Consider the following 13,125-nt stretch of genomic DNA (forward strand, 5'->3'; position numbering starts at 1 on the left):
TGACTGTTATACATTATCAAGTTAGAATTTGTCATTGTTTTGACCGATGAACAATACCAAAACTGGAATAGATATTTGAGGATAGATTATGTCCTTGGGTAATAATTAAAGGTATTTTTCTTAAACTTCATATATATTGTGTTTCAATTTTAAATAAAATATATTTTCATGTTGTGTTTATTATTGGAATAATCTTTAACTTTTTGAAAATGGTTAGGTGGTACAATGTACCCAAGTAATCATTACCCAGGGTGAGGGGTAGAAATCTGGGGGCCTCCATTTAGTCCCCCCCCCCCCCCCAGAGACCACTACAACCCCTTAGAGATGAAGCTCCATCCTTCAACTATAAAGACCCCCACTGCTGAGTAAGCATGGGGCCAGGTATAGTCGTAAGGTTCACTGCCCCTCTTTTTCAAGGCCAATCAGGTCATAATACAAAGAGGAATGGGGTCTATGCTTGCTTTCTACCCTATCCCTGCCCCAGTAGGTTTTGTGCCTGGGGAAGGGTCTGGTTCCAAGCCCTACACTTACCTCTTTTTGATGATCCTAAATCCTTGTTTTATGTTCTGCTAGATGCCACACAGCCTACTATCTAAAAGTCTTTGGTCTGGGATTTGCTTCCTTAACAGTACATTTATTAATTTGATAAACTGCCTATGTTGTGTTCCAATGCTCGACAGTCTTTTTACATAAGATTGCAATGTGCATGCACAAAGCCAGAGGAGATTGTCCAGGTAGTTTGTGAAGAAAAGGCTGTGGGACATCTAGCAGAATGTGTAGCAAAGATTTTGGAGGAGCAGGGTCAGAAATACATATGCATGGGGTAGGGCTAAAGAAAAATACAGTTATATATTAGATAATTGGTGATCAACTTAGTTATAAAGGGGTCTCAGGTGCAGTGAATGTAATGCTACATAAAATCTGTCAGGAATGGCTGCATGCATACAGCAGGAGATGGTCAAGGCTATAAGACACACTACAGGAGATAGTCAGAGAATGTAGATATTGGACCTGATTTATTAAAGTTCTCCAAAGATGGAGAGGATACACTTTCATAAGTAAAGCTGGGTGATCCAGCAAATCCGGAATGGATCTGGTCCAGGATCCAAAACATTTGCTAGCAAGTGTTGAAATCCATTCAAGGTTTGCTGGATCACCCAGCTTCACTGATGAAAGTGAATCCTCTCCAACCTTGGAATGCTTTCATAAATCAGGCCGATTGTATAGGAGAAGGTCAGAGACTGCATACCTACTACAAAAGAAAGCCAAAGACTGCAGACAATGGGCCTGATTTATTAAAGCTCTACAAGCCTGTAGAATATATACTTTCATCAGTGAACCTCAGTGATCCAGCAAACCTGAAATGAATCTGGTGCAGTATTAAAAACGTTGGCTAACAAATAGGTGAAAGTGTATCTTCTCCAGTCTGGGAAAGCATTAATAAATTGGGCCCCATGTCAGAAGACAGGACATAGTCAGAGCTTGCAGACTTAATACAGAAGACTGTCAAAGATTGCAGCCATGTACAGAAGTGGTTGGTCAGAGATTGCAGATGTGCCATAGGAGTTATTGGAGACTGAGGTCATACCCTAGGAGATGGTACAAAACTATGTGAGACGTGTTACAAGAGTGCTAGAGATCAATGCTTTTAAAACCCCTTAATTATTTATTCCACATAAGTCCTCCATGGTGCCCATTAAAATTGGATAACATAAAACAAGAAAAGCAATTAACAATCTGCACATAAAAACTATAGTCAGTCCAATTAATATTTTTACTTTTCAAAACACTGACTTTTGTCTTCTGTGGCCCTGAGAGATGCCAGAAGGTGTCAAAGAGCTGCAGGTCAGGCTCCAGGGTTTAAGGACTTGTTTTTAAACATGCAATTCTGGGGACGCTGTCCTGATCCTGGCTTTACTGTCTTTTTGGTTACTCACGTGGACAAGGATGTAACATTGGAATTAACTAAAAAAATGACGTTAGGGTGGTTGTTATACCTTCTTGCTTAAAAAGTTTGTTGAAAGTATACAGATAAGGACTTATGACTTTAATCTGACTTTCAGGATATGCATTCAGTATGTGCTTGATCTGTGACATATTGATGCCAGATGGCCAGCCAAACAGCAAGTTTAATAGCAGTTTTAGAAATAGGTCAGCAACTTCATATTTCCCTATGCTAAAGGTATACTTTAGTGATACATTTTTTTGCACATTTTATAACTAACTGATAAGAAAATTTCATTAGCAGTCATACTGTGGTACTACTCTGGCCCCAACTAACTGGTAAAGAGAGGAAAAGGACAAACAAATAGCATACAAGATAGACATGGCAACAAATACTGTGCTTACAGTACAATGGAAAAAGCAGATATACAACAAGTAAAACACGGAACTAGGTTTGGAAAATACTGAAATAAAAAGTTATAATAACTAATACACATTCTGCAACAGAAAAGACACTCAAATCCTTCTATGGATAAATATCAACTGCTATAATAATACTCTTAATTTTTAATTTGCATTATTTATTTTTTTGTTTGAAGAATTTTCAGTCAGGTTTTGTGTTTTACATTTTTTTTCCAAATTTCTATTTATGTATGGCCACTGGTACTTGTATTGACTGGATAAGTTCTAATCTATGCTTAGTCATTTAGTTTATATCTACTGTTACTGATCATCAGCTGGAAGACGGTGTTATGTGACCTCAAACTCTTCAAAGTGACCACATCTATCCAGACACACAGCAGTAAGAGTATACATGATCCAGCAAAATACATGCTTTTCCAGAGGTATATGCATGTGTAAGAGGTCAGCAACAGAGGTTAAATAGCAGGATTTCTGCTCACTGTATAGCACTAAAAATACTGCATATACTGTACTTCTGTGTGTTCTGGAAAGTTAAAGGAATATATTCAATATAATGTGAGTTACATATTTTATATTGAAGATAACACACTTACCTTCCTGCTGTTTTAAGGCAGCTTTTCTTATTTTTGTCTGCTACATCCTCTAAAGAGGTATCAACTTCCACAAACTCTTCCTTTTTATGGCATGTCAGCACATAATTACATCCATCATTGTTATCCCAAAATGTACCAAGCGGAGTTTCATAGCATATACAGAACTCCACCCGTGCACCCTCTTTTTGATAGGGGCTCACTAATGAAATGGTGAAACCAAACTGATCAGTTTTGCCATCCGAGGAATCGGGAATATATTCTGCTAGTAGCTCATAAAATCTATGCCAGTTATCAAGAGACATTCGTACATAAATCTGTTTTTCATAGGCCACATTAAGCACTCTAATAATCCCCTTCATAGCTGATGTGCCTGGTATAAAATCCACCGATTCTAGGGATGCTTTTTTTGTGTAAAGTCTCTCCATAAGTACATCAATTGGTGGCAATATGAAGCTTTGAGTTAAATAAAATTCCTCAACTTTGACACTTTCAGTTTCAAAATTTGGTGATACAGTTGGTAGCTCCCATGTATCAAACTCTTTGACAGACACCAAATCAAAGCCAAATGCATCTGCAAAAGACACCTTTCTTGTTACTGTAGGTGGTGGTTCCAGTTCTCCATCATCTGAAGATACAGATGATGATCGTCTTTTGGGAAGTGGAGATAAGCGAGGTTTAATTGTAGCTTTCACATCATCTTCCTCTGTGTAATAGTCAGCTACACTTGGTGGTTCCAATAGTTTATCTTTAACTCCATTATTTTCTTCAAAACTCTCCATCTTGCTCTCAGATGTGTGCAGAAGAAGAGCAGAGCAGCTTTTGACAGTTGACATTTGAGACTCTGTGACTTAGTATGAGGATTAACATTACACATGACATTGCAAAGAGGAGTCAGGCCTATTAATAAGCATGGTGGCTTGTAAACTATTTTAGCCTTCCACCTTAAGGTTTTAATTCTGATACCCTTAGTGTAACATGATTAAAAAGCATCAAAGCATTTTCTTTTTAAATATACGTATTTCATAACAGATCCCTATCAACCTATGTTTAGTGATATCAATACAAATATATAAAATATGATATATATTGATGATTTATAATAATATTTTTTTTAAAATAAATATAAATACATGTGAAGCAGAAATATTTACCAAAATATTTTCATATATAGATCTGTTTATTATGAAAAGAAAAAAGTCAGAAAAGAAAAAGTCTGTTTTTAATTGTTTCGAACAATTGACTTTGTATTAAATTAGCTTATCTAAATCTGATATTTAACTTTTTTCCTATGGGCTTCATCAGTAGTTACAAATCAGTTCACAGTGAGTTCATGTCTAAAAGGAGAAGTGTGTATATATTTGCAATAAACATATAATATTACTTTTTTTTATTTGATTCGATTTATATTTGTTCTTTGGTAATGTTTTTTATTAATTATTACACATTATAATATTGCTAGCAACTATGTGCTCATTCAGCCATGTATTCAGGTATAAAAGAAAATACACACTCAGGTAATTTACTAAAATAGTGCAGGCTGCAATAGTACACTGCAAACTGAATGTTGACTTGGCCTTTTTAATATGACAAAGTTGCATTTATTTCAATTACGCAATCATGTGCTAACAGTCCTTTTTTCATTTTTTATTGACAAAGTGTTCTTGAATGGGTATTCAAAGTGAACACAGGTTTATCATATTTGTTCACTTTGTCTAGTAAAAAGCCTAAACCTCACTGATGTCAGGGGAGAAACACCATTGTCCATGGCTGCTGCCATGTCACCACTGGGTTGATGTGCAAACATTTTATTCTATATTTTATAGTTATGTTATAATGAAGCTTTCACAGAGATCTATGCATACATGGAAACTTCAGAGGGCAGTTTTAGCCATTCCTCTTTTTAGACTATTACTTCTTGAGTTATGATAAAGATGAGTGATTGAGGAACAACATGTAGTAGTAAACCACAACCATGTAGTGTTGAAAACAAACACGGTAGAAAAAATGATGAGTAATATGCAGGAAAATGGGGGTCTAGTGGTGGGAATAGGTAGGATAATAAAAGAAGGCATATGGGTCTCTTGTGAGCCCCCTGCTCATACTTTATACTGCTGTTAGATTCCCCTGGTATTACCAGTAACTGGTTTGCTGCCACAGCAAATCTAAACTTTGTTAATTGGTACAAAAGGGAACAGGCATAGGTTATAAATAGTGGACAAAAAGACTCAATTCTGTTAGGACACTATAATATCCAAATTTTTCTTTACATTGTTTATAATATTTTAGGATATTAAAGTGTGTAAATATATGTAAACATGAAGTTGATGAGCTTCATATTTGCCACAAAAAAAGTTACTTAATTATATCTAATTACTTTAATTGTAAAATACATTAACTAGATGTATTCACGCAGACATGCATTATGATAGAAACATACATGTGTACAGATTATATTTGGTGGCAATTCTAACACATTAGTGTATGTATATTATACCATTGCCATTCAGTGGTATTGCTTAAGTATTAGGGATTCTAGCTGAAGATGGTAAGAAAATATACTGTGCATACTATGCTAGTCTCATAGGCAAATAATTAGTTGCTTTATTACTTATGTTAAAGTGATTTTGTTCATTGTTCATGCTGCTTATTGTAAAACAGAGAAAAGCAATTTTGTCTTGTCTAACAGACCAGCAAATTAGCCATTTATTCTACCCTGTTACAAATGTTTCACACATTGGATATTGGTTCAGTAGTCATGAAATTGAAGCAGAGCTTTGTAATGTAATGTAGCTTAATGTTAAGCAATGTATATTATTTACAGAAACTCTTCCTAATCATATCTAATTCTTTAAACAAGAAATTCATAAACCTTAGATGTTCATACAGCATCTGAGGGAAAAGTGTTTAATAACACATAACACCTTAAGATTCTTTTGTTTTCTTGCAACATTTCCTGAGGTTGATAATCACTGTCTACAATATATAAATTACACCATCAATGCTTTCCTTGTCTCTTTGTAACATATCTGGTGAAAACTCCTTTCACAAATTATATTTAAAAGAAATGAAAAAAACACATTCCCTGGGTTACTGATTTACTCTAATTTGTATTCGATAATCTATTTGCTCAGATGCTGCAGTTATTGCAGCAGCATGTACAGCATGGTTTTCCCTCTGGCAGAAATGACACATATCAGACACTGTGACAGAAGCCTCAGGTGTTTAGTATTGCAAGATCTACAGAAGTGCATCCTGAGTATCTTGACCAGTTCCAATACTTTTATCAGACCTGGATTTATCTTGAGGGATGTTTGTTCAGATTTAGATCCTGTGCAAAGCAAAATGTAAGTGAATTCCCTAAATTTCAGGTTGATGATCATGTTGTATGCAAGGGGATTTGGGTGTATGCAGTAATCTTGCTTACAGCCTGGAAAAAAACTGAATTCTTTTTACCACTGAGCTCATTTAGGGGCGTCAATTAGTTTTACTAATGCTTTGTTGGCATAAACTCATCATCGTTTAATAGATTAGAAACACTAAGCCATGAAACAAATGTGCTGCCCAAAGTTGTGGGTACGTGCCCTTTGTGTTTGCAATGACATAGACCCCATAATAGACATGTGGCCATTTAGCATATTTGTTTTTTGGAAGAATTAGGCTGGGGGCTTTCAAACTTTCACATTCTATAATGTAATCAAAGGAGTTAAATATCTACTACATTAAAGTACAGGAGGTACAGCATCAGCATTGTGATTGAATAAGCATTAGGTGACCAAAGTATGTATTGGAACAACACAGGGTCTGAGGTTTAGCCACATGGCAAATGGTGTTGTTGATCATTAAAGAGAGAGATAATGTACAGTTTGCTGGCAAAGAACAAAGCCATGGCCTGGGAATGAAAACTGAGCTGTTCTCTGGCTGAATGTCACTGTCAGTCAGGTGGTTCTGCAAGATCCCTATTTCTGTATTGGCAATCAAATTCATACTTCTAAGGCTGGATCTGGTTGGTAACTGGGAGAAAACTCTTAGTGCTGACAATTTCTTTCATAATGCTTAGCTTATGTCAGAGACATCACAGGAGCCTGGATTTTTTTTCATTCAAAACAAACAGATAAAGAAGATTTATAGATCACAAAATTAAAAAAAATAGGTTTGCTGGATCACCCAGGTCCACTGATGAAAGTGTATCTTCTCCAGTCTTTAAGAACTTTAATAAATCAGGCCTGTAGTGCTTAAAACTGAGTTTGAATACAGAAATTATTTATTCAACATAGACACAAAGCAGGTATAAACCTAGCATTCCAGTAGCTCTATCAGTTGGTTGGTTTACATACTGGCTTGTGGGCAATTTTTCTATACATAAAAATATTTTAGGTATATAGGTCAAAAAATGATTGTCTTCCTTATAAGCAAATCAAGTATACAGATTAAATCCTTTGACATTATACTCAAATTCCTTTGTTGCCACCATAACAGCAAACATTGAATCTAGGCAGATTTAAAATGTTATTTAAACTGCTGTGTGACTTGTCATGAGTTTCTCAGCTGCTGCCATCTCATCAGAAACCCGCTCACTTAAATCAGCTCTTAACTTCAAATAGAGATCCTGACTCTTCTCAGTACCAAACCCATGTCCTTGACAGTTACAATTCATTTTTTTGGTGCAATCCTAAGCAATTAGCACTCCAAAAAATACATCTTTTAATACTAATTTGATGGACAATACTTTACCAAAATACTCAAAAGAAACACAAAAATGTTAACAAAGGAAATAGATATCACCAAATCAAATAGCCAAATATATCTGATGTATTACCTAATTAGTTCTGTTTTTTAATCAACAGTACATTCATAAATAATAGGTGTTGCCCTCACGTGCTTTTTTCTCCAGCAGATGGATCTGTTTTTGTTCAGAACCTAAATAAGGGTCAGCAGCATCTACTTTTTGGATTGAGATGCATCATATAAAATTGGTGTCTGTGCACTCTTGGCTGTGCTTACAAATGTCTCACACAGATCACCCCCAGCTGCAGCCTCCAATCATCTGATTTGCTGCAATATTACAATGCTGCAATCTGATCATTTGGAGTGATATGATATCATCATCTTTGTCTAGGTAAAATCACCTATATGGAGTTTAAAGACTATTGTAATAATGATAACAGATAATATATTATGGCTGCATATCTTTATATTTTTGGGATTTATCCTTGTGGAGTTGTAATATAATGAAAAACACATAAACGTTTGCCAACTGGTAATTTATTATCCTCAACAAAACTCAAACTCAGAAATTGTGTTCCTATAGAACTTCAACATCCTAATTAATAGAAGAGTTCTAATATATATTTATGTCATTATATAGTGCTGAAATCTTCTATAATACATTACAAAGTGTTTTAGTCATGTCACATACTGTCTCTCAGAGAAGATCACAATCTAATGTCTGTTTAAAGCTCTCCAAGAATGGAGAAGATAGACTGTTATGGGGGAACATAATCCATGCCAGGTTTGCTGGATCACCAAAGTTATAGCATGATAGTCTTATCTTCTCCAGTCTTGGGAGACATTTAATAAATAAGGCTCCTCTTAAAATGTCAAAATAGCCTAATGCCAGTTAGATGGAAGACAGATAACCTATCAGTATTTGTTTAGGACAACAGTGGAGATCCCAGAAGAAGCCCCTGATGCTACAAGGCCAGAGTCCAGGTAAATCTATCAACTCAGAGAGGATACACTATAATGATTGGACTGAATAGCATTATATTAGTATGAAAAATTAGAATTTAATGGAGAAGAAAGGATCATGACTCCTGATAGAATAAATATATCTAATAACATTAGTATGTAGTTTTTAAATTTGTTTAATTGGGTTTTATTTATTAAAAGACTTGAAGTAAGCTGACGTTAAAGTAAGACATTGTTCACTTCAATCATCCATCCGATCTTCAAGTACAAAGTACAGGAAAAAACTTTTAACAGACACTCTTTAGGTGCAAGAGTAATTTATGTAGTAGCACCACCATTTGTGGACTTTTGCACTTCCTTATAAAATAATCAGTTGTTTGTTGTTGTCTTTTTAAGGGAAAAACTCATTAAACACAAGTTGCTATGTCAAAATGTGGAAGACACGATAATAAAATCAATCAATAAAGCAGTTCATGTTATTAGTGAGTTGCCCTTCTGTTGCATCATAGAAATATAAGGATAATCAAGTATGATATTTTAAGACAAAATCTTAATTAGTTTTACTGTACACAAGTCTTAGGGCTGCCCCATAGATTTTAACTAATGAATTACAACGAATGACCGCATAACTCACCGAAATATGTCCAAAGTTTTATAAATTTATTATTAAAATTTTTTTTTATAAAACATAAAAAAAAAAATCTTTAAAAAAAATAGTGTATAATGTAATGTATATGTACAGTAGCTTATATAATATATATATAATACAATATATATATTTATATATTATATAAAGATTTCTTTGTATTGGACTCAATACAGCTTTTTTGTATTGAGTTCAATGCAAAGGATTTGAATTTCTTGCCCCGCCTCCGACACCGACGCATGCAGCGACGTCACCGGGAAACCCCGGAGATCGTCACTGCACTCGGCGGGAGAACACAGAAGAGAGAGGACGTGTCCGGAGGAGCTGCGGGGACCGGTGAGTATTTTCTTACAATTGTAATATGTATGACAATCGGATTGCAATACAACGTTTGTTATGTATGACAATCGGATTGCAATACAACGTTTGTTAACCACCTGAAAAAAGTACGGGTTTAACGCTTTTTGCAAGTGTTATTACCCCGTACCAAGGTCGGGTTTACTGGCCAGGTGGTTAAATTAGGGATATCTCTTTTCTTCTCCATTCAGTTTTCTCTCAACCCTGACCAGTCTCCAGTACCTACAGCTGAAAAACACCATGCTTCACTTTTGGAAAGATGTTGGGCAGGTGACTGTTTTTCTTCAGACATAACATTTAGAACTGAGGCCAACAATTCAGTCTTGGTTTTATCAGCCCAGAGAATCTTGTTCCTTACAGTCTTAGAGTCCTTCAGGTGTTACCTTTTTAAACTCTAAGCAGGCTTTCATGTGTTTTGCATTGAGGAGGTATGGTTGTCCTTCTGGAACTTAGTCCCATCTCCACACAGGAACTCTAGAGCTCAGTCAAAGTGCCATTGGATTCTTGTTCACCTTCTTCTTGCTCAAAGCTGACCAGATCTTGGAAGAGTCCTGGTTGTACCAAACTTTTTCCATTTGATAATATTGGAGGCTACTGTGCTCTTGGCCATTTTCAGTGCAGCAGAATTTTTTGTCGTCTTCCTCAGATCTGTGCTTTGTAACAATCTGTCTCTACAGGCAGTTCTTTTGACCTCATGGCTTGGGTTTTGCCCTGATATACATTATCAGTATGGTGCCTTTTATAGAGAGGTGTGTGCCTTTCCAAATCATGTCCAATCAATTTATTGCACCCCTGGTGGACTTCAATTAGGGTGCAGATTTATCTCAGCAGTGATCAAGAGAAATGGGAGGAACCTGAGCTTAATTTCAAGTGTTGCAAGAGTCAGTGGGGAGCAGTCAATAGTTAAATGGCTGGATTGGTGACACCAACAAAGAGTTCCTTCAGATCAGAGTTATCAGGTGCACGGCTAATGACATTTTAGAGGGCAGAAGCTGGAAATAGTCCACTTCCATTTGCCATAAATTATTATTAGCGATGAAGATTGGGGGTTATTAATTTGGAGAGCCAGAACTGGTAGACAGGCATAACAACGTGGTTAGGTGTCTGACAGAGAATCTGGGAATTGTAAGCCCATAGTGCAAAAGAGGAGATCATAGTGAGTATGAATAATATCAGTTGAAGATAGGAGGCAGCAGCAGCAGACAGCCAAGTGTTCCCCGAATAAAGGCAGAACCATTAGACAGCAGTCACCTCCAAATGTAAAAAAAAAAAAAAAAACTCCCAACAGCCATGTTTTTACAGCAAGTATTGACACATGATGGAAACAGATTGTTTCCATCTGTTTAGTACTGCATTGTTCGTGGAAACGCACCACAGTATTTAACAAGGTGCCACATGGAATAGTCCACTCGACTACTATAAGTAAGATGAGATTGAAGGGGAGGTGTCAGAGATTGTTAACCTTATGGTAATCTGATAGTGTAAGACATGAACATATCTCTTGTGGAGTTAGAGCCAATAAAAGCCTTCAACTGTTTCATTCCAAAAATATCCACAGGAGGTGATTATATCCCTAAAATACCAGTCAGGTCACATTCCTTCTCACACTCCTACTACAGAATGAAGAAATAAAAAGAATGAAAGACAAACATAATGTTTTTATTTTAAAAATGTTTCTGGGCATTTACTTTTTTCAGGGGTGGGGGCAGCTCTGAAAATAAACTTACTTAACAAAGTTATTATCTACTTAGCTTCATAATTAAAATAAAGCTGTTAAGTTTCCATGATCAGGAAGTTCACTATTGCAAAAAGGGACAGGCAATGTCCCTTCTGCCGTTATCTCTCCTTCCTGTCTCTCCTACCTGCCTGATTACTCCAGGTAGCCAGCAAAAAAGCTGAGATCCAAATTCGCAGCATCAGCTTTAGTTGCCAAGATATTCAGCAATCCAGTGCCCCCCCCCCCCCCCTGCATGCCAGGAATTAATTAATTCCTGCATGCCTGTGTGACATTTACGTCATCCCGGCCTAGCCAATCAAAATGGCCGCAGATCATCCACAGGGGAAGGATAAAGAAGAAGATGGCAGTGCCCTGCCAGGGAACAGGGACAGGTGAGTATTTCAAGGTTTAGTTTTTTAAGGGACAAAAAAAAATATCCAGATCATTCTAGAAAAAATACCATTATATTACATTTTTATAACTCGTCCATTTATGGGTACTTTTATATTATTATCAATATTTTCAAAACATAATTATGTAAAGGAGAGATCTTGCATATGGTCAGTTGTTTGTAGTGAGCACAGCTTTTCCTTATTTCCTAAGCACAGTGAACATTCACACTGCAAAGTGATTAGTCTGTATTTCCATGTTAAATTCACCCTGAAAGGTACTATGCTGTTCCACTGCCTCCTATTCAAAAAACAAAACAAAAAACTTTATTGTATGTGAATAAAATAAAAAAAAATTAAAAGGGAAACAAGGCATTACTGTCCTCTAAACCAGACCTGCACTTATATAAAAAATTCATATAAATACATACTATTGTCATTTTATGTACTTTGCAATGAACAGCCATCAAATAGTCATTCACAACCTGACAAAGAGTTTAACAATTAAAACAAAATTGACTGCAAAACTGTTTTGAAACTTTGTATTTTTCAAACCTTGAAACATTGTATGAATTATATCCTACATAAATTGTGGTAATAATTGCAACAATTGTCTGAGCATTTTAGAAATCAATGTAATTATTCAATTTTAGAATTCGAAAAATGAAAGCAACAAGAGATTTGAGTCTGCATCAATACTGCTTGTCATTCCATACAAAGGTATGTGTAACACATTTTTATGATCTGACATCTTGGGGTCACTTAATTGCTACCCAGGCCAGTAATTTTTTTGAATGCAAAAGAAAAGCAACTAAGCAAAGTTAATTTTACTAATTATACTGCAATACGTTCCTTTTATTTAGAAGGTCAGACCAAAGCTGTCACACTGAATGTATTTTCTGAACTAAATTAAATATTAAAGTGAAAAAAATCAACTTCACATACAGAAGTTTTCTATTCAGTGTCTTGGATAATGTGGGCTATTTCATTTTTTCTTATTCATGTACGCACAGCTCCAGATCTTGATAAGTCTACTCATTGTAAAGAATAACAGATTTCTCTGCAGCTCATAAAAGGCATTCTTAGGTACTGGAGCTATGACTGAAGAGATTATATATGTGTAAGTGCACAGAGTGCTCAATACTTAGACAGTCAGTCCACACAGAGATGTTTTTAGAAAAAGGTAGGGGAATCTTCTGGCACACATCCACATATTAGGTTATTCTAAAGAAGTAGTGACTCTTCACCTAGAAAAGTCAAAGTTCACTAAGGTATAGTGAAGTGGTGTTTATTTCTGCTAACCAATCATGTCCTATGAAAATGCCTTTTTTCTTTTATTTTTTTTGTACATAATGTCGTATTACAACA

The 13,125-nt window shown here is 35.7% G+C and overlaps 1 protein-coding gene across 2 annotated transcripts in view; it reads right to left on the reverse strand.

Moving 5' to 3' along the window:
- The window catches only part of PPP1R3A (protein phosphatase 1 regulatory subunit 3A), a 28,066-nt gene extending 24,273 nt beyond the window's left edge, over positions 1 to 3,793 (reverse strand). For both annotated transcript variants that reach the window (XM_072401533.1, XM_072401532.1), the window contains exon 1: positions 2,961 to 3,793. In XM_072401533.1, the coding sequence (XP_072257634.1) occupies positions 2,961 to 3,793 (833 nt within the window). The remainder of the gene's footprint in view (positions 1 to 2,960) is intronic.
- Between the last annotated feature and the right edge of the window lie 9,332 nt (positions 3,794 to 13,125).

Source organism: Pyxicephalus adspersus, chromosome 2 (assembly GCF_032062135.1).
Source record: "Pyxicephalus adspersus chromosome 2, UCB_Pads_2.0, whole genome shotgun sequence".
Lineage (NCBI taxonomy): Eukaryota > Metazoa > Chordata > Amphibia > Anura > Pyxicephalidae > Pyxicephalus > Pyxicephalus adspersus.